The 27075-nt window shown below is 36.1% G+C and overlaps 1 protein-coding gene and 1 long non-coding RNA gene across 11 annotated transcripts in view; one reads left to right on the plus strand and one right to left on the minus strand.

The window, feature by feature from the left end:
- RAPGEF4 (Rap guanine nucleotide exchange factor 4) overlaps positions 1 to 27075 on the minus strand; it is a 329401-nt gene that overhangs the window by 100930 nt on the left and 201396 nt on the right. For 7 of the 10 annotated variants that reach the window (XM_051991058.1, XM_051991060.1, XM_051991057.1 and 4 more), the window contains 4 exons: positions 16913 to 16966; positions 16488 to 16594; positions 10462 to 10583; positions 8817 to 9000 (listed from right to left, as the gene is read on the minus strand). In XM_051991058.1, coding sequence (XP_051847018.1) covers positions 8817 to 9000; positions 10462 to 10583; positions 16488 to 16594; positions 16913 to 16966 — 467 coding nt within the window. Of the gene's footprint in view, positions 1 to 8812; positions 9001 to 10461; positions 10584 to 16487; positions 16595 to 16912; positions 16967 to 27075 lie in introns of those variants that run through there. The other 3 variants (XM_051991066.1, XM_051991059.1, XM_051991067.1) reach the window with 3 other exon arrangements.
- Positions 1 to 27075, plus strand: part of LOC127557797 (uncharacterized) — a 121885-nt gene that overhangs the window by 47046 nt on the left and 47764 nt on the right. The gene's annotated exons all lie outside the window — the stretch shown is intronic.

Below are 27075 nucleotides of genomic sequence, written 5' to 3' on the forward strand. Positions count from 1 at the left end.
TGTATGTAGAACAGTTAAGAAATCCAGTTTGACTAAAACATAAAATATTTAAAGGGGAGTGATATATGAAAAGGCAGAATTGTAAACTGAAGCCAGATTGTGAAGGGTTTTAAATATTAAACAAAAGAGATTACATTTAATCCTGGAAGTAAAACAGAGGTGTTGGAGTTTATGAAAAAAGAGACTGACAAAGGTCAGACCTCGCAGTGAATACAAAATGAATTAGAATGGTGGAAGATATGATTAGTGGGAGATGATTGCAATAGTCATTGAGAGGTAGTGAGGTCCTGAGTAGAGCAGCAGTTACGTGGATGAGGAGATGTGGAGATAGCTGATCAGATGTATAGTTGTAAACTTCAGTGACTGAAAGGACGGTGGCACTTTCAAATCAGTAGGGAAGTTTGGAAAAGAGAGGTGAAAAGAAAGGGTGAGTGGGTCATTGTTCCCATAGAGGAATATATTCTAGAGGAAGAATAACAAGTTTTTTTCGACATGCTGAGTTTGAGATGTCTCTAGGACATCTAGTTCAAAATGTCAAATAGGCAGGTGGTGGTGTGGAACTGGAACTCAGGAGAGAAACTAGAGCCAGCTAGAGAGATCAGGGAGTCACCGTCAGAGAGAGGGTAACTAACTCCATGGAAGCTGATGAGCTTAGCAAGTGAGTGAGGACAAAGGGGAACCTCAATACCTTCAGGAATGTCTACAGTTACAGCATATGATAAGGCTGACAAGTCATGCAAAGAGATTGAGGAGGATCTGTCGTTTATGGAAAGGAAGCCCAAAAGAGCAGTGTCACAACATCCCCAGAATGGAGACTCTCCAAGGGGAGGGATTGAGGTGTTAAGTTCGGCAAAGAAATCAAAGGATTGAGGACTGAGACAAGACTCCTCAATTTAGCAATCAAAGAGGTCGCTGGTAATACTGGAGAGGGCAATTTCACTTGAATGATGAGGTGAGCAAACAATATTTTCTTTATTTCCTTCTTTAAGCATCCTTCTTCCAGCTGGGCTTCTACTTATGGCTCTGAAAATGTTGTCACCCCATATATTCATTTATTTCCACTCCACCCATGTCTTTTTCCCAAAGTAATTTTAAAAAAAAAAACAACAACAACTAAATAAATTTCTTGGAAAAGAAGCCTTGTTTTCATCAATTTTGTATAAGGTTACCTCCCACAGTCTATAAATAATGGAAAATAAAAACTATAAAATTCAAGGGCCCATTTTTAGGATTATTCCTCTGACTCAGGCCTATAACAGCTGCATGATCAAACTGTCATCATTCTCTAGCATTTGCCCTCAAACACCCTCCAGGTCTGCACCTGCAAAATGGGGCATTGTGAACCACTCTGTCTGCCATGGCACAAAAAGCTAATTTTACATTCAAAATGTATGTGTTTTTTTCCAATACCAATAGCAACAAGAGCATGCCAAAAAAAATCCCCTGAAGCTCTATTCTGTTTTTTAAACTATAGGACATTCTTTCATAGTTTGACAGATAAAATGCTGCAGTTAATGTAATAAACAGAGAATTTTTCTAAGTAGCCTGTCAAAACAAGTGACACTTTTTTTTTTGCTCGCGAGTCTCAGATTCAGAACAATAGGAAGTACCTTTCAAAGCAACATCTTCATTATACAATCAAATTCTCAAAGTAATCTTCTCATCAAAGAATATTGTGTTATTTCTTTCCTAGTAATTATCAGAGTTCTGCAACCTCTCTGGCAGTGGTGACTATTGTAAAATGCAGCTGTGCTGGGTTGAAAAATTTGAGGGTCCTGCTCAGGTCATAGAGTCAATGCATCTGCTACCTTGTTATGTCCTCAGTGGCTGGACAACAAAAAGTCTTGTCAAGACTTTTAATGATGTCTTATGTTTTCAGAGTCAACAGTGAAATATTCAATGTGGCTTAGTTAGAAAAAAATAATGATAGAATATTGATGCTTCTAGCTGAATTTGATCAATTTTCATTCCTCATAAAGGAAATAAATTAGGGATATACGAATAAATAACTTAGAACATCCGCATTCTTTCTAATAAACAAAAGTTGTTTGGTTTTTTTAGGGATCATTTTGTTTGGTTCAACAACCAATGTGACTACATGTAAACAAGTATCTGAATATGTAGATTGAAATCTTAAATGCTTAATAGATACATCTTTATAAAGCGGTCTCTTTTTTGGGCACTTCCAGCTTACTTGGGACCATTAATACAGTAAATAAATCTGAAATTGCTGAATCAAAGTTATAAAGGCCAGTACAACTCTATTGCTTTCAATGTTGTATATGGAATGTGGATGTAGAAAATTCACAAAATGTCCCAAATTTAGAAAATTGGTGAAATCTAGATTTTGACTGGTAACAATTGAATCCACAAGCAAACTTTCAAGGGCAACTGTTATTGAAAAATCTTTTGGATGCAAAGGGGTTATATAAAAAATTAATGGTAATCAATATATTTTATCAGCCTATATTAGATGCATCCAAAGGTTTTTGGTTACAATGACCAAACACAGATTGGTACCAATTCTATCTAGTAGTCTAAGTCTATCTCTTTGCATAATGTTAAGGACATGTCATTAAATTCCTCAATGCGTTTATTTAAAAATACTAATATTTCTATGTTACGTTGAAGTGGTGAGGTTAACTGTAGTTCCCGTAAAAATTAATGCTACACTAATGTAGCACAAATTCTATCAAGTTCTACTAAGGAGATAAATGATGAAAATATTGGACTACTTTGGATCTGCCTGAGGATTAACTTAGCTAAATTCAAAGAAATTCATGTCATAGAGTTAAAAAAAAAAAAAAGGTTCAGGACATAGTGAAAGTGTTTGTTGAATTCAGAATAAATGAATTTTAACCCCATTTATGAAACCTAGGGAGTTCCCTTTACTTCAATTGGTCTATGTTTACTTATGTGAAAGTGGGGTCAGCTTTCATGATCTTTAAAGTTCCTTTGAATTGAAGTATTCTGAGATATGTGACTCAGTCTATATCATTATACTAGATGACCTATAGAAATAAAAAAAAAACCATAGGTAGCATTTAGACAGATATATATGTGAGAGAGAGAGAGAGAGAGGAGAGAGAGAGAGAGAGAGAGAGAGAAAGAGAAAGAGAGAGAAGGGAGGGAGGCAGAGGCAGATCATTGTTGTTCAGTCATTTTAATTGGGTTCAACACTTTATGACTTCATTATGACAAAGTTGGCAAAGATATTGGAGTGGTTTGCCATTTCATTTTCTAACTCATTTTACAAATAAGAAAACTGTGGTAAATAGTTAAATGATTTGCCCAGAGTTACACAGTAAGTAACTAAGGCCAAACTTGAACTTGAAGCTATGAGATTTCTAGGCTCCAGGCCCAGCACTTTATCCATTTAGCTGCCTCAGATAGATAGATATAGAAACAGAAGCAAATTTTATATGTGTATGTGTGTGTGTATTTTTATATATGTATACAAACATACATGTACACACACATATAATTTTTAGCTGACATTGAACAAGAGAAATAAAGCACTAAAAATCAAATCCTCTCATCTAATTACATGTAAGAAGGAATATTTGAGAAAGAGACTGAAACAATTGGACAAAATAGAATTTTGAAATTATATATATATTCTTCACTAATGATAGTAAAGGTTCTATTTCTGTAACACTGGAGATGTGAAGGTGTCCTTGGAGTCTCCACCAGCAGACTGTAAGCTCTAGTAGAACTACCAGTCAGGAAAGCTAGAATATTGGATCAAAAGAGGGCTGTCTTTCTATTGTCTAAGAGCCAGCTAAACTATATTCAGGGATTGGTTTCCTCTTCTGCTTTGCCTTCTGAAGTACAACCAATCCATTTCTTCTAGGATAGACTGCCGGGAGGCTGAAGCAAGCTCCTAGCCTAGGAAATATTTTCACCTCCTTAAGATGATCCAACTTTTGTCCCCTACAGAAACATAACCTTTGCTATATAACTCCCTTTCCTTAATAGGCCTATCAAATAAATTTTTAATTTAATCTTTCTGCTCAACTCCCATCCGTGAAGAAAAAGTTAGAATACTGAGGATAAGACAAAACTTTCAAGGAAAGAGAAGTATGGAGAGATTCAGAAAGGATAGTCCTCTGGTAAAAACTGAAGTAGTCTCTCCCTTCCATTGTGCAATAGGGTGATCCTGGAAAGGAAGGAGGTGGGGAATTCTACCTATGTCTCTGGGCTGTTCTCTCTCCCTACGAAAGAGAGTCTCTCACTGAACTTAGGGCCTAGATCACCAGGCCTTCTTTCCCAACCTTAGGCTGGCTTAGAGTCTAGGTCAAACTAGTTTGGGCCTTTGCCCAGGTAACCTAGAGAGACAGTGTTGCTATTCCCCCCCAGGTGTGAGCTCTCACTCCTACTCTAACTACCTTTTCACCGACTCTACATCACCACTGGGTCCTGGTTCTACCCTACCACTTTGTAAAGTCCCATTCTTGCCTTCTTCCCTAAAGGAATGCAGTCTCTTATCAGTAGTCCTTTAAGTTTTCCCACTCTCAGATAAAAACATTCCCATATCTCATGCTGGAACAAAGCTCCAACAGCCTCCGCTTTCATAATGGCTTTAAATAACATTCTACTTTCATGCCATGAAGGTAATCTTAGATTTTATATGCACACATACATGTGTACATATGCACAGATATGTATATATGTAGATTTATTTGCTTGTACATACTTGTTTACATTTTATCTTTTGTATTAGGCTGTGAGTTTTTTGAGAGCAAGGACTGTTTTTTGCCTTTGTTTGTACCCTCAGCACTTAGCACAGTACCTGACACAAAATAAGTGTTTTATAAAACACTTGGCTTGAAAGGTTATGAAAAGGAGCATAAGCACTGGAAAGTTCTTCCAGGTGGGAATGGCTTTACGGGCTCAGCCACATGCTTCCACATGAAGACCGATCTATGTTTAGAGAAGCTTAGCGCCAGAGAGCTGATGGCCAGGGATTGAATTTAGGGATGAGGGGAATTTAGCAACTCATGAAACCAACTCCTGAGGTATGGGCCTGTCATTTGTATTGGGGAACTAAAACAAAATCAGGGTGCCTTTGATCATCATGAAGCTTTCACAAGTCTAGCTTGGTAAGTCACTGGGAAGGCCTGTACACATATACAAACACACACATATTTGAAAAGTGAATTTTAGCTATAGCATTATGATGGGAAGAAGGAAGGAAAATATCCCCAATGTGTAAGAAATCCAGGACAAGCAAAGACAGAGTTGGAAGAAGGATGAAGAAAACTTACTACAACAGAAAGCATTTTTTTTTTGAGTGATGTAGTAGTAATAAGTGAAAGAGGGCCCTTTGGAGCTCATGGAAAGGGAAATAAAGATGATGTAGAGCAGAAGTACCAAACCTGAAGTCCACAGTTTTGAGCAATCCCCAAGAAGCTCATAAAATTCCCCAATGTGTCTGCAATCAGATTAAAATTTAATTAAGAAATGCTTAACAAGATAAATGAAAATATTACTATTTATGTGTTATATAAATAACATAATGTTACTTTGTGGTTTTCTAATTCAACATGCCAACTGCAGGGATCTCTTTCTAACTAAATTTGATATCATTGATTGAGAAGATGACATGGAGTTTATAGAAAGTTCTGATAAGAGATATAATGGGAATAACACAGGCACACACATATACTTAGGTACATATTAAAATGATACAAATATAAACATGCACATATATATGTATGTAAATATGTCTATTTATACCCTATGATGCCCTAAAAATGTGGAATTTCCAATGAGAAATTGCAAATCAGCTCTACTAAGTAGCTTATAGTCACAGAAATTTCCCTATATTACTGGCCTTAAGGTCACATAGCCTGTGTGTATCACAGATGCCTTGAGACCAGGTCCTCCTGATGAGTCAGTACTTTATGCTGCATCTTTCTGGTAAATAGATAAATCATTTTGGTAGTTTGGGGTGTGATTAATTGGAAGGATGGAAATGAAGAGTCTCATAAAGACAGTATTTTGATAGTTGGTCTGAGGAATAGATCATTCTTGGATTGAGCTCAGGGAATATATGAAGAATACAGTTCAGTAGCCTAGTCTGGGACACACCAATAATAATTGTAGGCCAGACTAGTGATTCAGTGACAACTTTTACATCTGGCTGGCACTAGTTTTAGGGTGGAGAGATGATTTCACTTTTAGCAGGAAAACATCTGCCTGTATGTGGATAGCTTCAGAACAATTTGCCAAATCATCCCTAAGTAGAACACAGCTTAATTAAATTCAACAAGAATTTATTGAGTGCCTACTTTGTGCAAAGCACTGAGGTTAGAAAGGTGAAAAGAAAAATTACACCTCCCTTAAGAAACATGTACACAAATAACTGTAATGAAGAATTAGAAAATGATTAAGTAATTAGGAAATGTCAAACAGGGGCACCTAAAAGATTCAAAGAGGGAGGATCCCTTCTAGCTGGAAGGATCAAGAAAGGCTTCACAGAAAGTCTTCTATTTCCTTGAAATCTTTATGCCTTTCTGCTGTTTCTTACACAGAGACTCTTAATCCATCTGTGAAAGTGGTCTTTCTAAAACTCAGGTCTGACTATGTTGCTGTCTTACTTAACTCCCTATTCCTAATGGGATCAGATACATAAACCTCTCTTTGGTTTTCAAAGCCCTTCATAATATGTCCCAGCCCCTACCTTTCCAGTTTTCTTATACCTAATATACACACATTCCTTGCCCCATCCTCCCCACATCCCACCTACCTGTGATCTGGGCCACGGACCTCCACACACCAGATTGGTGTCCTTGCTGTTCCTCCTCACTCCAAACATTTTCTCTAGTTTCTCCCCATACCTGCAACACTCTCCCACTTTATTTGTATTCCCTGGATTCCCTGGCCTCCTTCAAGTCCCAGCTGAAACCCAGCCTTCTAACAGAAGTCTTTCCTGATTCCCCTGAATTCTAGTCCCTTCCTTCTGCTGCTTTTTTTCCAATTTATCCTGAATATGTTTTGTTTGTACTTATGTTTGCATGTTCCCTTTTCATTTAAACATTTTTTTTACCTTTCTTTGTATTCTTTGCACCGAGTCTATCACATAGTAGCTATTTAATACATGTGTTTTGAGTGACTTGACTGATAGAAGTAACGTGACATAGTGAAATGAATATTAGACTTGAAATCTAGTCTACCTGGATATAAATGCCATTGCTCTCACTCAAAGGATTTTAGAGTTATTAGAGACTCTAAAATGTATTAATCCAAACTTTTTAATGAGGTGTAGGCAGGCCAAATGATTTATTCAAGGTTACATACATACATGTACAAGATATACAAGGTTACATACAAGTAGTCGAATATAGATTGGAACATAGGTCTTCAGGCTCCAAATTCAGAATTCTTTGTTGTAAAACAATTGTCTCCCTATTTTGTAGTCTATGGAAAGCAAGGCAAGTCATCTTATAGCCCTGAGCCTCAGTTTCCTCACTTGTAAAATGATAGTACTTATTCTAATTGCTTCACAAAACTATTGTTTAAAAGGTAGTTTTAAAAATTAATTGTTATTTATTTCAACATTAGCAAATACCAAAAAAGAATATTTCCATAGAAAAATAAAGAAGAAAAGATTTTTTGTGAATCTTTATTTTATAAAAATCTTCAATGTTAATTTCAAAGCTGTCCTACTTGTCTGGGTTTCCTTTAATTCTTCTGAATTCTGAAATTCCTTCAATTCTTTTCTGTGCATATTTTTAAAATGCTTCAATGCCCCCATTTTTCTTTCTTTTCTCTCTTTTTTCTGTTGGCAACTGTATTGCTAACTCTATTCTCCCTCCCTAATTCCACACCTTCATTCAAAATTCTTGAAATAAATAAGCATAGTGAAGCAAAACAAATCCTCATATGAGCTGTGTCCAAAAACATCTCTCTCATTCTGCCGCTTGGATCTCTCCCCCTTCTGTTAAGAGGCGAGGCAGAATGAAAGAATGTGCTTTGTTAAAGTTGTAAAGAGCTATGGGAATGGGAGCTATTAGTATGATGGGGTTTCTCAATAAAACGTGCTAATTGACTTAAAGGATGAATTAATCTTAGACGTATAATGCAGCACTAATGCTGAGATGCACAATGCAAAGAGAGGTTAGCCTCATAGTTCAGGAATACCTCTGTTCTGCTTCTCCCTTTTACATAAATGGATTGTTCAACTCTAGGAAAATCTTTTAGCCTCTCAAGGCTCCTTATCAACTTTCTCTGACTCCAAATTGCTGAGCTGTTGCCAGATCTTCCGTGGAATGAGTTTCCTTACCTTAGTAAAATCACAGAATTGAGCAAAACCCAAACCAAACCCTGCTAGATAGTTGGTGATTAAGTTGGATTGTCTGGAATGGATAGGAGGAGCGCTGAATGGAGTTAATAAGGCAGAGAAAAAAATAAATCATTGTGGTGTCTTTTTTAGTGACTGAAAGCAGATGACCGGTTATATTCTGATTTATCTCAGTCTGGTAGCATTAGTGAGGAAGGACTGGCTATAGCGTGACAATGGGACAGTCATGGACACTACACAGATACACTAGATGACCTAAGGCATTCAATACACAAACTAGCCAGTGAGAATCTCTGTAATTTCATCTAAGTCAGAAGTGAATTGAAGGTGCCTGGTTTAGGAAAAGCAGATTAGTGTGCAACAAATCCCATGAATGTTCCTTTGTTCTGTCAGGGAGGGCAGGGCTTTGGAAATAAACACTTCCTCTCACTCGGTAAACCTTATGAGGCCCCCACCCCCAGGCTGCTTAGGTAACAGCCTAAAATGGATCAATTCTAATTTTCTCACTCACGGTTTCCGAAGGATCATCCTCATATGTGCATCAGGTCCCATCTGCGAGAGGAGCAGCATGGTGTCCTGCAGCTCCTCATCACATTCCTTCTTTTCTTCCTCCGTTGGCAAAGGGGCATCCTCATGCTCGTCATCCAGAAATCGATAAAACAAATATTTATCTTGGAAATGGTGTTCCTGGTCCACTAAGGGCAACATGGAAGAACAGGATATCTCCCGTTACACACCTGACTCAGAGACTCTGCCCGCTCTGTGCAGGGACACACTGGGTGGCTGTTGCAATTCAATAAAAACAAACGAAACTTCCCAAGCAAGCAGAACCAAATGGCAGCTAAATGATGAAGCTGATACACCCTTCTGATGTCTGCCTTGCCCAGTGTTTTGCAGCTGGAATGCATTACCTCCTATTTGCAGTCATGAGGACCATCTACATCCTATTCTGACACACCTCTCTCAAGGGATTTCCCTAAAATTCCCTTTAGGAACACTGGCCAAATTCTGTCAAGCAAAAGAATCACAGTAGCTGAGTTCTGAGGATACTGATCAGTTTGTCCAGTAAGAACTGACTCTCATTTGGTATATGAAAAGTAGCAAAAGGTGTAGTTAGTTATCCATTCAGGGCTCATTCTTTATTTAAAGGATCCTAAACTAGGATCTATAATTTTTTTAAAGTACTTATTCCTTTCAGAGTAGACTTTTTTTCCTTAATTTTTATTGTTAATGTATTTTACATTTGTATAAACAATTTCAAGTAAAAATTACAGAAGGTCCCTGTGGAGGATTCTCTAGTCCAAACTCTGAGAAAAGAGGAAAAATTCTTTCTGCCTTGAATGTCAGCAAAAGAATTTGGATCTTGTATGGGCCCAGAGTGAGAGTGACCCAGGAGACTTCATCACGTACATGTTAGCCATATTTCAGACCCTGAGGTTACTCCAGCACTGTCAGACAGTACAGATTAGGTTTACAAATCATTCCCCAGGCCCTTTGGTGTTGCTAAATGGATGTACTCGATTTTTGATCACTTACCCGAAAATTTCTTAGCACAAATTTCACTACCTCAAAGCAATACCACCTCTCCCCGAGTCACCAAATATCTATTGTCTCTGAAAATTGATCACAGGGGCATAGAAGCCCTGGGTAGCATGTGTTTCTTTGACAAAAGGTTTATGATTTTCAATGAGGTCATACAGTAGGTCCACAGATGGATTCTCTTACACAATGCTGCATTTAAAAGGCAGCTTTTAAATTCATTACCTACTTTTATGTCATCAGCCCAGCAGCACATTTCATGCTCTTCAGTTGGTCCTACATCAGAATGGCTGTACAATGCTCACAATATAATCACACTATCAATGGACCATGAATACAAACTAATAAACATAACTGGAACTGATGCCCTTGGGTTACAATTTCATTTTCCTTTCATTTATCCTCCTGAGTTAGGAAGAGATAATGATGGAACTCAGCAATCAATATTATCCAGTGGCTGAACTTGTATTCCTAAAAGAAGATGTTAGTTCTGCTGATTTCCCTAATGCGATCATAATTCTTTTTTTTTCCCTTTGGAGAAGGGAGAGCTATGTAAACTCTGAAAGACAATGTAGGATATGTTACAATATTTTCCAGTAACTCAGTTTTAATTTTACCGTGATTGAGAACACCTTCTTCTAATAGAACTTGCCACATGCCCACAGCCTGGGCCCGGGAGTGAACACATGGGGTTTGTTGTATCATCCAATCGACCAATTCTGTTCCCACACAACATTGCCTATGGGGAGACAAATGAATCCATCAATTAAATACCATTCAACAAACATTTATTAGGCAACTAGTGTGTACAAGGGAAAGGGTAACATAGCATGGCCTCAGAATTAGGAAAATTTGGGTTCAAGACTAGACACTAACATGTACTGACTTTTTGACCAAAGAAAAGTAACTTTTCTTCTCAGAACCCCAGAAAAGTTTCAAATATGTGTACTATAAGTTGCAAAACAGTTGCTGAATTACCAAGAAATTTACAGCAGTGAAATCATGGGAGGAGATTCTCTTACCACCTAGCCCCCAAAATGTTGTTGATATTAAGCTAAGGACTAGAAATTGAGAGAAAAGTATAATAATGCTCAAGTTTATCTTCTATTAAAGGAAAATAGCATTTATATAGATAACCCAACATTAAATATATAGGAGTATATATGCACACATGAATACAAACATAAATGCAGACATACAAATGCATATATACTGTTTTAAGTACATGTATATGGATATAAGTACATATATGGAGGGATATATACCATATACCCACATATGTATGTATTTAGAGCATACACTTAGATATGTGCATAAACACGTGTGTATGTGTATTCATGTATATATATGTATACCTATATATGCATACACAAGTGTTCCAGTGTTCCAAAGATCTTCATGCAGTTTTAACCTTTGATTACTTCAGTGATATTTTAAAGTAATTTAATAATAAGTGTTAATAACTTTTGGGATACCCTGCATATACATACAAAATACTGAGAGATAGAGAGAATTAACATTGGGTAGGGATAGCAATCAAAAAAGGGTTCATGCTGGAGATGATACTTGATTTGAGCCTTAAAGAAAGGTAGGGATTCTAAGAGACAGAAGAAAGAAGGTAGATCCTGTTAAGTTTTGAATTCTTTGGAGGCTAAGACTGCCTATCTTTCCTCTCTGTTTTCTCCCCCAAATCTCCAGTGCTTAATTGGTGATGGGGACATAGCATGTGCTTAATAAATGCTTACTGAGTGAGAAATTGACAGATCATTCCAGACACAGACATGACAGGCAGCAAATGCAAAAACATAGAAATAAGGTACTCAATATTGCCTATGGGGAATAATAAGTAGGCCTGATAAGTAGAAATAAGGAGAAATCAGGTTAAAATAAAATCAGGTTAAAAAAAGGTCCTGCCTTCCCTTCCCTCTATCACTTTAAAATGTTAGTATGGAGAAGTTCAGTGTGATGTATGTCTGTTTTGGAAACTCTTGTTCAATAGTTTCCCATTCCCAACTCAAGACAATTATGAGAAAACTCCAAAAGTAATAGTACAAGCTAAGAAAGACAACACAAAAAACCCACTCCATTCCAAAACTTAAGAACAGTAAAGGAAGCAGTGTTATCTGATAGGCTCCTTGTTTAGCAGAGAGAAACCAGATATTTGGTCAAGTCCTAGTAAAGTTCTATGTAAAATAGAAGAGGCCAAAGTGCAGATTGACTTCAATTGGGAAGGACCTAGGATGAAAGAGTGAAGGTTTGCAGAGCCCCATGAGCTATTCAGATGAAAGATGCTGTACAAGTAAAATTATGCAGCAGTTTATGTTTTCAAGTAATACTCCTTATCTTCCTCATGGGGGAATGTTGGAAGAAACAACTAATTAGAGGTGATGCAAATCACTTTGAAAAAAAATTCAGTGTAATGAGAATTGCCACTTCTACAGTATCTTTCATCAGAAGAGCTCCAAACAGCTTCTGTACATTTATTTACTCATTAATTCCTAAGATATCTCTCCTTGTAAATAGGAATTAAAAATGGGCCAGCCTCCTCAGCTTCCCCCCAAAAATATTGCAAAGAAATTCAGGGATTGCTTGTGGGGTTAACAGGAACCTCACAAGCTTTCCTACCATCACTGATCAAGAGAAACCAAAATGAATACTGGTCCTATTGATATTCCAGTTAGAATATCAGTTAGATATTAGAATCTCTAATTAGAATAATTAGAATAAAAGAGATAATCAGAGAGCACTTGGATATCCCACTACTATGGCTGAACCACTGTTTATCCGTACTGAAAAATCACAAGCAAATCTCAAGAAAGCTTGGAAGCTTGCCTTGGAAATGAGATGTGATATATTGCCCTGAGACAATTCTGAATTCTTCATCATGCTTCAGGAAGCTCATTATTGGAAAAAACCTCATCATCCTTCAAGATACCATTAGTCTTGGTACTCTACCTCATCACAATCTTTTGCCTATCTTATTAAAGAGTGAAACCATGAACTCCCACACTCCCATGGAGCTAATTTCAGGACAAGTAATTTCTCACTTGGCAGCAATACTCTAGTACAGCTCTAACTTTTCTATCATGCCCTTCAAGCCTAAACAACTTGCTTTTCAGCTTCCTTTTGTAATTTTTTCCCCTGCTATTAGGGCATAAGCTCCTTGAGGGTGAAGATTGTATTTCTATTTTTGGTTTTTGTATTTTCAGTGCTTAGCATAGTGAATAGTACTTAGGAGATGCTTAATAAATATTTATTGACTAGACGTGACTAGAAAATGTGCAGACCTAAAGGAGATTCCTTGATCTTCCTGGACTATATTCCCTAAGGGGAATGGGTCAGTTCCAAGATCCCACCAGGGTTTTTGATCATCTGTGATAAAGTTCCAGGAAAAGGTTATGAATGTAACAGGTCAAAACTAAGGAAAAGAATGCTAAGCTGGCAGTTAGAATGCTCTCTTGTGTTTGCCAGTAACTAGTGCGTGACCTTTAGAGGATCATTAAGATTCTCTAGCTCTCAGGTATATCATCTTAATAAATTAAAAGGTTGTTCAAGATGTTCTCTAAAGTTCTTTCTTGCCATAGCACTCTATATAGCTTTATGAATTTCCTTAGAAACTGTCGGTACTACAGAAGCAGATCAGATCTAGAGAGTGATTCATGGGAAGGTTAATTGTATTAACAGGTATTAGAGGCAATTAAGCAGCTAGAATGATGCAGAGAACCTAGAATCTTTAAAATATCTATAGGTTTGAGAAAGGAGGTAAGTCCTGCCTCCTGTGTGGGGTCCACCTTCTGTGATTATTTTATTATACCAGGGGTTCATACTGGGGAGGGGGAGAGGTTCATGAACTCGTTTTTGTTTTTTGTTTGTTGGTCGGCTTGTTTAATATATATTGATAATAATAGTAGATAAAATGCAAACTAGTGAATTCAAATTTGTCCCCAGACACTAGCTGTATAACTCTTTGCCTCAGTTTCCTCATCTGTAAAATGAGCTGGAGGAGTAAATGGTAAACTACTCCAGTATCTTTGCCAAAAAAAAAAATGGAGTCCTGAGAGTCAGATAGGATTGAAACAGCTGAACCACAATTTTAGGATAAGTTATTTCCTTTTGAATTTGTATTTTTAAATTTTGTATTTTATGAATTTAAAAAGATTATTCTGTATGGAAATACGTTTTAAAAGACTGCACATATTTAATCCATATCAGATTGTTTTCTGTCTTGAGGAAGGACGGAGATAAAGGATGAAAGGAGGAAAATTTGAAACACGTCTTAAAAAAATGAATATTGAAAACTATCTTTACATGTATTTGAAAAAATAAAATACCATTAAGAAAAAAAGAAAATGGCAACTATTTTACTGTTTTACAATATCATCTGTATAGAAAAGGAGCTTATTGAATTGAACTCTGCATTCTCCTGGGCTCCTGAGCAAAACAATCTACATATAGTAAGTGATTGAAAAATGTTTCCTGAGATAAATTCATTAGTTGATTTGCTTTGCTTTGGATGTATACATGTAACTAGTACAATATGTAGCATATAATAGGTGCTCAACAAATGCTATCTGATTTGAAAAAAAAAAAAAAAAAGATTATTCTGAAAAGGGAAGCCTGAAAAAGGCTTCACCAGATAAGGGTTCCATGATACAAAATGGGTTAAAAATACCTGGATTATGCTTCCATCTCTGCAAAATGGGACCTACATATTTCTCAAGGTATTTCTTATGCTTTTTAAAAAAATAAATTCAACTCAAAAAAACATTTGTTACCTAATGTATTCAGAACACTTAATTCAGCATTGTAGACACAAAGATGAAATGAGATACACACAGTACCATTCCTCAAGGAGTTTAAATCAAATACATTGAGATGATCTCTCTCCTATTCATATGAGCAGTGCTCTACCCATTGGTAATTAATGTGGGGACACAACACTGGACCCAGAGACTATGGGACTATGCAACAGAAGGAAGGAAACATGCTAAGTATCTGCTATGTGCCAGCTACTGTTCTAAGTGATTTACAAATACTAGCTCATACGGTCCCCACAACAACTTTGGGAGGCAGATGCTATCATTAAGTCCATTTTACAATAGAAAAAAACTAAGTGACTTGTCCAGGGTCATATAATTACTAAGTATCTGAGACTGGATTAGTTGGACTAGTGAAAAATTTATGATACTCTCTGCTAGGTCCTGGAATAAGGGCAAATGTGTGTGTGCCATGAAGCTCTTTGTTTCCCCAGTCTCTTCCTGTTCCTTATCACCAGGAACATTTACCTTCATAAAAACACAGGAATGGTTGCTAGTGAAGAGATGAATGCTCTACCTGTCTCTCAACTCACAGGAAATCCTCTGCTGCTATCATGGTGACTCTGGAGGGGAGGAGAAACCCTAAGCTACTTATTTCTTTCCTCTGTAGTAGTGAGAATAGTGGAGGCAAGCAACTGAGGGTTAGATGTATTGGTACTATGGAGAGAGATGTCAAAAAACTAAGGGGAGACCTTAAAACCTAAGCCTCCTGAGCCCACTTTCTTCCCATTTGCATTGTTAATAAAGAGAAGGCATAATTTCTGCACTCCAGGAGCCTACAATCTTAAAGACTACAGAGAAAAAAATATATTGTGATCTCTGACTTCCAGTTTTCATTCCTTCTTCCCCAAAATGTTTTATTCCAACAAACTCTCCTGGGAATGAGCAGAAAATATAGGAAAGCAAAATCACACGGTTTAAATCAGGAAAATAAATTACAAATCAAGTGAAGGCCTCTCAGTCGTGAGATTTGGGGAATATCATGATGGCCCAAATATACAAAGATATGCTTTGTGAATGAATAGTTTGGCATTGTTTAAAACTATAATAAAAGATCCTCTCTATATTTTAAATGTAAGGGGATAGTTAGCTAGACATGTTAAGGTCTTTGCAATCTTCAGCCCAAGAGAATTAATTTAAAAGCAAATTAGCTCAAGAATTAGGTCTGAGCAGCCATGTTTCTGTTTAGTCATGTACAACTCTACTGACCCCATTTGGGATTTCCTTGGCAGAGATACTGGAGTAGTTTGCAATTTCTTTCTCCAGCTCATTATAGATGAAGAAACCGAGGTAAACAGGATTAAATAATTTGCACAAGGTCACACAAAAAGTATCTGAGGCCAGATTTGAACAAAGAAAGATGCATTTTCCTAACTCTGAGACCAGCATTCTATCAACTCTGCCACAAATTGCTCCTTAAGAAAACCTTAAGAAACCTTAAGCAAAGCACTAAAAAGGTGAGTTTTGTTTGTTTTGAATGCCCAATTGAAAAATTGGGCTCGGGACAAAAGACAAAAATTCAGGGACACTGAGAGATCTCTGCTGGGAAGACTGCAACCTTGGAAGGCGTGCGTGAGCAGGAGTAGGGGAAAGAAAGAGAAAGAAAGTCAACCTGGCATGCTAATGACTGGAAGTGCTGTCAGCCCTCCCCCGGTAAACCTGGTGCACTAGGATCAAGCACTAGGATTATTGCTCTGTCCTAGAGTTCTGCTTGGAAGATATGTAGGCATTCAGAAAAATATTCATTGTAAGTGAGAGGCTGGCTACACAGTAATATCTGTGACACACATTACTGGATCTTCACTGGAACTTGGCAGTTCACAAACCTGTAAGTCTTTAGGTGGTATTTGCGATCTCTGATCATGTGAGGTGCTCGGGAGAGGATAGCATTTCGTAAAATCTTCCCAGCTCTGAGGATCTTCTCTGAAGGGACCTAGATTTTAATTAAGTAGGCAGAGAAATGAACAATGGGAAAGAAAAAAAGGAGATTAAAGACAGAAAATTGAACAAATTCAAAAGTTGCTTTCAAATCTGATCTCTTGGCTTTCTTTGAAATGAAAGCCACCCATATACTTACAGAGTCCATCTGGACAGCACATAATAATAAATACATATGAGAAAGAGGCCCTGGATATCTTTAACAAGTACAATGATCTTTTCCTCACATATTATTTGACAAACAGACTACCTTGCTTATGTTTACTTTAAATCTTAGACCTTTTAGCTAGACAACCCACCTACATTCCATTACCTGAGTAATGGTTTTAGCAGGACGAAGAGGAACGTGAGGTTCTATGAGGGGTGTCTGAAAAATAAAATGTCAAGCAAAAGAAATTTTTAAAAAGTTAATTAAAAATAATTGTGGGTTGGGAGACAGCAAGAAACAGCAATTTCACTAAAACTAAAGAGTTTAATAAGATTTTAAAAAAAATAACAGTCTGAGATAAATCCTGCCTGAGAAATATGCATGCTGTGGGCATTCAAAGGGCAAAATTAGAGTATTTTATTTGCCAAGATTTAAATAGAAATTATATAAAACATGGAGAACCAAACAAACAAGAATGATTGGATGTTGGTGTGCTTAAAGTAATGGCAATGAATGCCCACTCAGAACATGGCAAACATCAAAGTAGAATAAAAAGAAAAACAAGATAAACATAAAAAGAGATTAAAATGCCAAGCCCCAGAGAAATAAATATTGATGGTTTGGGGAAAAAAAGCATTTCCTTCTCTTTCTAGAAATTCAGATTTCTAGAAACAGAGAATTTTTATGAAGCTTCTCAGGGAATATGAGTCCTCAATTCCTAGCACTGGAATAGCTCTAATAATAATAGTACCCCAAATATACACAATACAATTTTCTGAGCATTTTTTTCTCTCAGTTAATCTTTACAAGAATCCTGTGAGATATCCAGAATAGATATTATTATTACTATTTTACAGTTGAAAACAAAAACAAAAATGGAGCTTCTCAAAGGTTAAATGAAGGCTGAGATTAGAACCCAGGCCTTCAGATTTTTAAAACAGAGTTCATTTCCCTACCCTCTACCATCTAATCAAAGAACAGCAGAGGAAAGTATTGTAACTCAAAGGTTCATCAAAAGCCTATTAGCTCAGTCCTATGTCTGCTCTTTCCAGAAGGAGATAAAACACTAGCAATTAAGTTTCATTCAAAAAATTATTTCTTACAGCAAAGCTACAATTGGAAATCATTAAAATGAAAATAAATTGGTAAGCCTTTCTCCGAGGCCTAGCAAGAGACATATGTTATCAGTGGAAGGGAAATAAAGGTCATGATGAGTTATAAATGCATCCATAGACATATACCAGTAAATTTTTTGTATGCTGATCCAGCATTAGTAAGCTCAAGGGGAAGAAAAATGAGGAATATAAGGAGAAAACAGAGATCAAGGTCAAAGATTTATTTGAAATGGGTGACTTTCCACTTAACTTATTTATTTTAAAAATTTCGTCACTATGTTAACATGCCCTTATGTAGCCTATGATCTGAAAGTCAGCTGTTCAAAAAATCCAATTCAATAAACATTAAGTTACTACTGGTTGTGAAGCTGTGTTTTAAATAAGTAAGGGCTAAGAATATAAAAAAGAAAAGTAATAGTCTCTGCCCTCAAAGAGCTTACAATCTAACTAGTACAAGAGATAAGACATAAAAATAACAATAACCAGTATTTTTGTAGCATTCTGTTTTAGTCCCATTATTACCCCCATTATACATATTATGATATAGATAATATTATCAACCTTCTTTTACAGATGGGGAAACTAAATCTGAGAAAGATTAAAAGTCACATAGCTGTTAAATGTTTGAGGTAGGATTTAAACTCAGGGTTTTCTACTTCAAAGCCAATATTCTATCCACTAGGCTGTCTAACATATCAGAAAATGTTATGAAAGAGATTTATCAGAATGTCTTGAAAGATTAAAGATTTCTGGTTAAAGAGATCAGTGAAAGTTTCATGGAGAAGGTAGCTTCTGAGAGATGGACAACAAAGGTTCTTTAGAGACAGAAATTTAGGAGGAGGTAGGAGAGGACAGTGTCAATTCTAGGTATATGAAAATATATGGCCGTGGAAGACAAGACAGAAAGTGGAAAGTGGAAGAAAATGATTCTGTTTGCCCAGAGTATGGTATGACTGAACAGAATTATGAGAAAAGTAGATTATACCGAAGTAGACCTAGGGTGGAAGTCAATGAGAGTTTTAGCAGGGAATGAATTGACCAAATCTATGCATTTGGAAGCTTTTTTCTTTTTTGGTATCAGTTTGACCCATGGATTGGATAGGTGAGAGACCGGAGAAAGAGATATGAATTAACAAATTATTAAATAATTTAATAAGAGGAAATAAGGGCCTAAACTAGGGTGGTTGCAGTGGGTGAGGAATAGTAATTATCATTAGAGATAATACCAAGGCAGAATAAGCAGGGTTTGATAACTGATTGGCCATGAGGGGAATAGAAGCATGGTTGACAAGAAATTAATCAATCAACTTATAAGCATCTATGAGATGCAAGATACTGTTAGGCTGTAGAAATAAAAAGCAAAAATGAAAAAAAATATAGCTCTTGGAGTTTATCAGGGGAAATAGTTCATGCATTTATATAAAAATATATTTTTAAAAATACAAAATAATTTTGGGGGGAGAAGGATGGGAGCAGGAAGGATCTGGAAGGTTTCATGTAGAAAAAAGTTGGGCCAACTTTTTAAAAGAAATTAATTGCTACAAGATGTGTAGATAAGGAGTAAGAACATTCCAAGCATGAGAGGAGGCTGGTATGAAGGCATGGAGATAGAAGAAGGAATGGAATGTATGAACAGAACATGAAGGACAAACTGGTAAAGAGCATATTAAGAATAATGTATAATAAATCTGGAAATGTAAATTGGAATCTGGGTGGTAAAGGGTTTTAAGTGTCAAAGAAAGGGAACAACTGGAAAGTTGGGGAAAAGGGAAAGTTTTGGAGGAAAGAGAAAAAGTGAAGAGTTCAGTTTTGAACATGTTGATTTTGACATGGGACATTCAAGTGAAAATGTCCAGTGTGGAAAAGTTCTTATTGAGTCAATCAATGCTAAGTAACTCTCTTGCCCTCAGAGATCTCTGGGTAAGAATAATTGCTGCTTTTTTGAAAGAAAATAAATAACTTGTGTTAGATAACCACAGCTGTCTATCCTTAGCAAACCAATGTCCAAAGCCAATTTTGACAAATCCCTTCCATGCTGACTCTTCCTCCCACTTCTAAGAGTTTCAAGGGGAAAAAAAAATGTCCTTTTGCCCTCCATATTTAAAATTTTATTATAGCATTCTTATCATAGCATAGCAGCAGGCCTGAAGAATCCAAAAGAGGGACTGTGGAATTAAAACATGTTCATAGGTAACTATAGGATAAATTAGAAATATATTTCTTTTTTTCTAAAGGGCAGCTGGGCATTTTGATTACAACCACTGAGATTATGAGAATGTTTTTATTATTGAGATTATGAGAATGTTTTAATTATTGTTTTTTCAGAAGTATAAAGAAGCTGTAGCTAGTTACAAGAATCATAACTAGGAATTCTGGCACAAAAGGCAAATTTGGAGGGGAGCAGAAGAGGAACATTGCAGATACCTCAGGACAGAGATCCCAGGAGGCTTACCCTAGATAGGAACTCTAAGACACTGCTTCTGGGAATATTGCTGAAGGATGTAAGTAGGGAACAACTAGGGAAAGCTCACCTCAGGGCATAAAAGGTTTAAGCATTCCACTTCAACCAGTAATGAATTAATGAGTCAATCAGGGAATCAAAAGCATTTATTAAACACTTACTGTTTTCCCTTCCAGACTCAGTTCAAATCAGACCTTCTGGCGGAGACCTTTCTCAGTGCCCCTCTCCCAAATAACTAGTGCCTTCCCTCTGAGATCATTTTCCTTATTTCTTCTTATATCTTGAATGTACATAGTTTTTTTTTTTTTTTTTACATGGTATCTCCATTAGAATATGAGCTTCCTGAGGACAGGAACTATGCTTGCCTTTCTTCATATCTTCAGCATTCACTGTAGTCCCTGACACATAACCAATGTTTAATAAATGCTGGTGGACTGACCAACAACCAAATGGGGGCAAAAATCCTGTCTGGATTATTTGCATTTGGTGCAGCTTTAATATAAAGCATATCATCTGCACTATAAAGTTAGTATGTTGTGTTGCATATACCTATAGTTTCTGAGAACTCCAAAGAGCAAAAAAGTCCCAAGAGCAGGTGTTCAAAAGGTAAGTTCCAACATGCTGTCAAGTTCTTCATTCCTTTGATAGCATCATAGTTTCTTAAAGAGAAAACATCAAAGGGCACTTTCAAGCCTGATAGTCCTGGGCACCAGTATTGCCCGCATGGGAGCCTGGACTAGCTGCTGGGAGGCAGCCGTCTCAGCATCCTTTGACTCTCAGCTTTTATTCTCAGGGTCACTTGTCAGTGGGGCATGATCTGTTGGGTTTCTCAACAGAACTGCATAGAAATCCTCCTGGCCTATCAATTTTTTTTTGCCTTAATCTTACAAATGCATCATCATCAAAATCAAGCCCATACACCAGCTTGGTCTGAACCTGACCCTTTTTTGTCACTTGAAATAGCAAAGCACTTGGATTCATAATAAAAATAGGTCACATCTATAAAATACTTTAAAGTTTATAAAGCACTTCTACTTTCCCTGTGAGTTAGGTGGTGCGTTATTTTCCTCATTGTAGAGTTGGACGAACTAATACTTAAGAGGGGTCAAGTGACTTGTCCAAGATTATACAGTTAGTAAGTGGCAAAGCCGGCACTTGAGCCCAGGTTCTTCTGACTAGCAGGTGCAGTGATCTTTCCCATGTCAGCATCCCATGCTGACACAGAACATAAGAAATGAAAGGGAACTTAACGATGGCCTAGTGCAACGCTCTCATTTTTTTTTTTTTTCCATCGAGGAGGGAAGTGTCAAGTTCATATTATGAGTTATTAGTAGAGAGGGAACTAGAATCTAGGTCTCCTGACCTTTGATCATTATAACAAGGATTGAGGACCTTCTTGCAGTGACTGAGATAAAATAATATAGGGGAGCCTAAGTCATATAAGGAGAGAAAAAAGATGTGGTATGCACTTATATCCCAACCCAATCTTTCCATTCCCATTGTCATGACAGTCCCAGTTTTGTGACATACTAATACATATCATTCCTTGTGATCTATTTAATCAATCAATTGAAAACATTTAATAATAAATATTGACTATGTACCAGATAGTGTGCTAAATACTGGGGATACAAAAAGAGGCAAAATATATATAGACAGTCCCTGTCCTCAGAGACCTTACAACTTAATGGGGAAGATGAGATATGAGCAAATATTGCAACATGATAAATGTGGAAATATGTTTAGAAGAATTGCCCATGTTTAACCTATACTGGATTACTTGCTGTCTAGTGCTGGGGAGTGGGAGGAAAGGAGGAAGAAAAATGTGGAACAAAGTGTTTTTTCAAGGGTGAATGTTGAAAACTATCTTTGTATGTATTTTGAAAATAAAAGATTATTATTAAAAATTAAAATAAAATAAAAAATAAAAACAGAAAAAAGATAAGAAGCAAACATATCAAAGCAAGCCATCTACAGATAAATAGAAAATAATTAACAGAGGAAAATCATTGGAATTGATTCTTTTTGAAGATAGTATTTCAATTGGATCTTAAAGGAAGCCAGGGAGGTAAGTAATAAGAATTAGAGGATAGAGGATGTTCCAGGCATGAGGGACAGCCAAAAAGATTTCTGGAAGGCTATTTGTGGAACAGCCAAGAAGCCATCATCATTGGATTAAAGAGTAGGTGTCAGGCAGAAAGATATAACAAGACTGAAATGGTAGAAAGGGGGTTAGGTTATGAAGGGCTTGGAATGCCAAACAGAGCATATTGTATTTATTCCCAGAGGCAATAAGGAGCCCCTGAAGTTTATTGAGAGGGGAAAAATCACTTCAGTGGCTGATTGAAGGAATAGGTTGAAATGGATAGAAACAGAGGCAGGGTGATCAACCAGCAGCTTATCATAGTCTAGAGCAAGGAGGGCTTGCGCTAGAATGGTGACAGTGTCAGAAGAGAGGAAAAGGAAACTTTAGGAACTATTGCAAAGGTGAAATGGACAGGCCTTGGCAATTTGGATATGGAGGATAAGAGGTAGTGAGGAGTCCAGAATGATACCTAGGCTGTGAACCTGAACGACCAAGAGGTTACCCTCCATAGTAAGAGAGAAGGTGGGGGTAAAGGAAGACTTGGGGGAAAAAGAGTAAGTTGTGTTTTAGATTTATTGAATTAAGATATCTATTGGTCCTCCATTTTGCGATGTCTGAAAAGCAATTGGAAATGCAAGATTAGAGGCTACCAGAGGGCAGGAAAGATAGATTTAAAAATTGTCAACATAGAGATGGTAATTGAATCTACAAAAGTAGATGTGTGGCTGCTGATGGGTTAACAGTGAGGAAAAACAGGAAGCAAAATGCAACTGAGTCTTGTTATCCTGGATCCTACAAGAACAGACTAACATACTAACTGATAGTCATCTGCTTTCATAAAGTAGCTGGTGTTAAAAGGTTATCAAGTCCTTTTATTACAGCACAAGTGGTCAACTATCAACAGGTAGAATAGTGTGTTCAAAAAGGCTGAAAGGAGGAGAAAGGAAGGAACATTGCTATAGGACCTACCATATGTAAGGAACGACCCCAAGTGCTTTTTGCAAATATTATCTCATTTTATCCTCACAACAATGCTGCAAGGTAGGTGTTATTATTATCTCCATTTTATAGTTGATAAAACTGAGGCAAAAAGAAATTAAATGATTTTCCCAGTATTACTCAGATAGTTTGAATGTGAGATAGAATGTAAGTAGAAAGCCTGTCTCATGTTGTCTCCCTTCTTTCTACTCACTCAGCCATCAACCTAGCAGCATCTTCATCACTTCTAGAATAAACTATTGTAATAACCTTTTCATTGATCTCTCTATTTCTAGTCATCCAGTCCATCTTGCATTCAGGCACCAAAATTATTTTCCTAAAGCACAGGTCTAACCCTCTCACCTTCCTATTTCACAAACTCCAGGGGCTCCTTATTATCTACATAATCAAATATGAAATCTTCTGCCTGATATTTAAGCTCCTCCCCAATCTCGAACATTTATGGTCTTTGTATGCTTTATTTCCTTCCATATATTCAACAATCCAGCTACATTGGCTACTTGTTTTTCTTTCTATATAATGCTTCTTGTCCTGACTCTATTATTGCACTGTCTGTGCCCTATGTGTGAGATGTCCCCCTTCCTTTGGCTCTTTAGGTTTCCCTATCTCCCTTGAAGACTTGGATCAAATCCCATTTTCTACAGGAGACTGTTCATGTTCCCCAGTCACTCTGGTCTTCCCTCTGAGATTAGCTTCCATCTATATAGTAAAGATCTTTTATATTCTTAATGGCTTTTATCTGTTCTCTTTGACTACTTTTGGGATCATATTTTCATAACATAATTTTTTTTTGTTTTTTCAATATTCATTTTGATTAGGAAGGTGAATATATCCCTTAACACACTGAGGACAACAATGTGACTTTCATCTCTATCTGTGCATGAAAGAAACAAGAAAATTCTTTTTATACAAGAAAATGTTCACAAATACCCTTTATAAATACATTTAAAGTCTCAAATTATGAGCACAAAATAGATGGGAATTCCCAATTTATGACATTATAATGGCAATTAAGTATAAAAATTCACAAATCAGTTCAAGTCATTTACTATTTATTAAGTCCTCACCACATGCTGTTATTCTTTTGTCTTTGTGTCTCTGGTGTCTAAAGTGTGTCTAATAAATGTTTATTGAATGAATAAATAAATTTCCAACATGGTACTAGGAGCTATGGACTATTAAAAAACCATATGCTTCAGTGTATGGCTTGAAGGTACTTAATATTAATGTATACATAATTGTGTTATGTCAACCATAGAACAATTGGAAAGATATACAAAACAAACAATCTAGGATCAAAATGTGATAAAAGATAAAGAAAGAGAGATCTTTGTTCACCAGCACAGTTGAGGAGCTGTACGTAGAGGAAGAAAGATTTAAACTATATGACCTTCAGTGGTATCTACACTTTCAAGCTATGATCCTATGATCTTTAAGGGTGAAAAGGTTCCCTTAGCCACTAAAATAAATTAAGATTATTTGACAGAGTAAGTGGGTAGTACAAGGGAAGGATATATGAATAAGTGAACAGGAATGGTAATGAGTATAGTGTGTATTTACTGGGCTAAGAGAAAAGAGTAATGAAAAAATTTCACTATTAGGACAGAGGTTTCTTAAGAGTGTGACAGATAAGATTTAATGATAATGGAGACAGATTATGAATGCTTTGAATGCACAAAGGATGGGATTTTTTTTCTAACGAGGATCACTGTCCTAGAAAAGAAAAAAAATCAACCATTGGCTATGTAAGTAAAAATTTAATTTAAAAGAGAAATATTGAACATTTTACTTGTCTGCCTTTAAAGAGATAAAGAAAAAAAAAACTGGACAAAATGGATGGAGGTGTCTTTCATATTTATTTCTAAAGGGAAAATTCTTAACAAAACAAATGATAGTAGATATTACAGGGAAAAAAACCATGATTTTGATTATATGAAATTGAAAATTTTCATATAACAAAAGCAATGCAACTAGAGAAGGAAAAACTGAAAGGGAAAAATCTTTGCATCAATTAAATGATAAGTTTCCAATCATGGTATGATGGGATTATAGATTTTTGAGCTGAAAGAAACCTTAAAGGTCCTCTAATCCAATCTCATCATTTTATAATTAAGGACACTGAGTTTCAAAGAAATTAAATTATTTACTCAAGATCACCAAAGTAGTAAGTAATGCAGGAAAGTATTTGAATCCAAGATATCTAGATCCAGATTCAGAACTCTTTCTTACTATGCTACAGTGCTTCATAAATATGCACAATATCCAACATATCCAAGATTTATTAGAAACTAATACAAATATATAGGGCCAATTACTAGTGAGCAAGCACAAGCTAAATCATATTGGCTCTTCAGAGCCAATCACTAAATTTTCAGTGTTAACATTTACACTCAGAAACTGGAAAATACTATAATTCAGAAGACTAGGTAACTCAATGGATAGAGTGCTGGACCTGGAATCAGGAAGGCCTGAGTTAAAATTTTGCCTGAGACATTTATAAGCTGTATGACCCTGAACAAGTCAATTAACCCTGTTTGCTTTAATCCACTGGAGAAACAAATTGTGAAACACTCCATATCTTTGCCAAGAAAACCTCATGGACAGTATTGGCGTACCAGAATCTACACGGTCATGAAGAGTCAGACATAACAATTCAGGATTTGTTTTTTATTGTTTTACTGTTTGTCCTGACTAAATAAAATAAAGGACAAAATGGTAATAATACAGATTAAGCTTAAAATGTGTCATATATATGATTTTTTGAAAATCAATTGTTAAATGTTTACCAACAAACCACTGGCACTACATAAATAGCCAAAGACTATAAATAAACACTTATCAGAAGAAACATTGCAAACTATTGACAACCTTATGAAACATTTGTTCAAATTATTAATGATAAAATAAATAAAAATTAAAATAACCTTGAGGTTTTACCTCCCATCTAGAACTTTGATAAAGATTACTGAAGATAAGAATAGTCAATTCTAGAGGGTAAATGAAAAGACAGAAATATTGATGTACTGTGAGTAGGATGAAAATTGTTTTATTATAGAAAATAATTTGGAATTATGCTAAAACAATTGACTGAAACATCTATACTCTTTGATCCAGAGGTTTTATTGCTAAACATACACTTCAAAGACATCAAAGACAGAAAGAAGCATCCCCTATATAATAAATATTCAGAGTAGCACTACTACTTTTTTTGTGGTAGAAAAAAGCAAGAAACAATATTGATGTCCCTCAACTGAGGAATGATTAGCAAATTGTGGCTCATGAATGCAATGTAATGTTATAGTATAAGAAACAACAAAAATGGGAAAGCTTAAAGGAACTAATGCAGAGCATTATCAGCAGAACCAGAAAATGCCCATATGCATACACACTATATATATATATAATAGCTAATACAATATAAGCAAAAAGAATAGTAAAATAAAACTAGATGCTGTTACAATAACCATTTGGCCCCAAAGAAGAATTTTTAAAATGGGTCTCTTCCTTTCTTAATTGTAGAAATAGGGAGCTTTAGAGAATCACATATATAATATCAGATTCAAAAGGTAGGCTAATTGATTTTGTTAAATTATTAACAATAATTTTTGATAATATTTCTTATGAGAGAACTAGCTGCCTTAGGAAGTAGAGAAGTATATATTCAGAA

The sequence above is a fragment of the Antechinus flavipes genome, chromosome 3 (genome assembly GCF_016432865.1).
Source record: "Antechinus flavipes isolate AdamAnt ecotype Samford, QLD, Australia chromosome 3, AdamAnt_v2, whole genome shotgun sequence".
Taxonomy (NCBI): domain Eukaryota; kingdom Metazoa; phylum Chordata; class Mammalia; order Dasyuromorphia; family Dasyuridae; genus Antechinus; species Antechinus flavipes.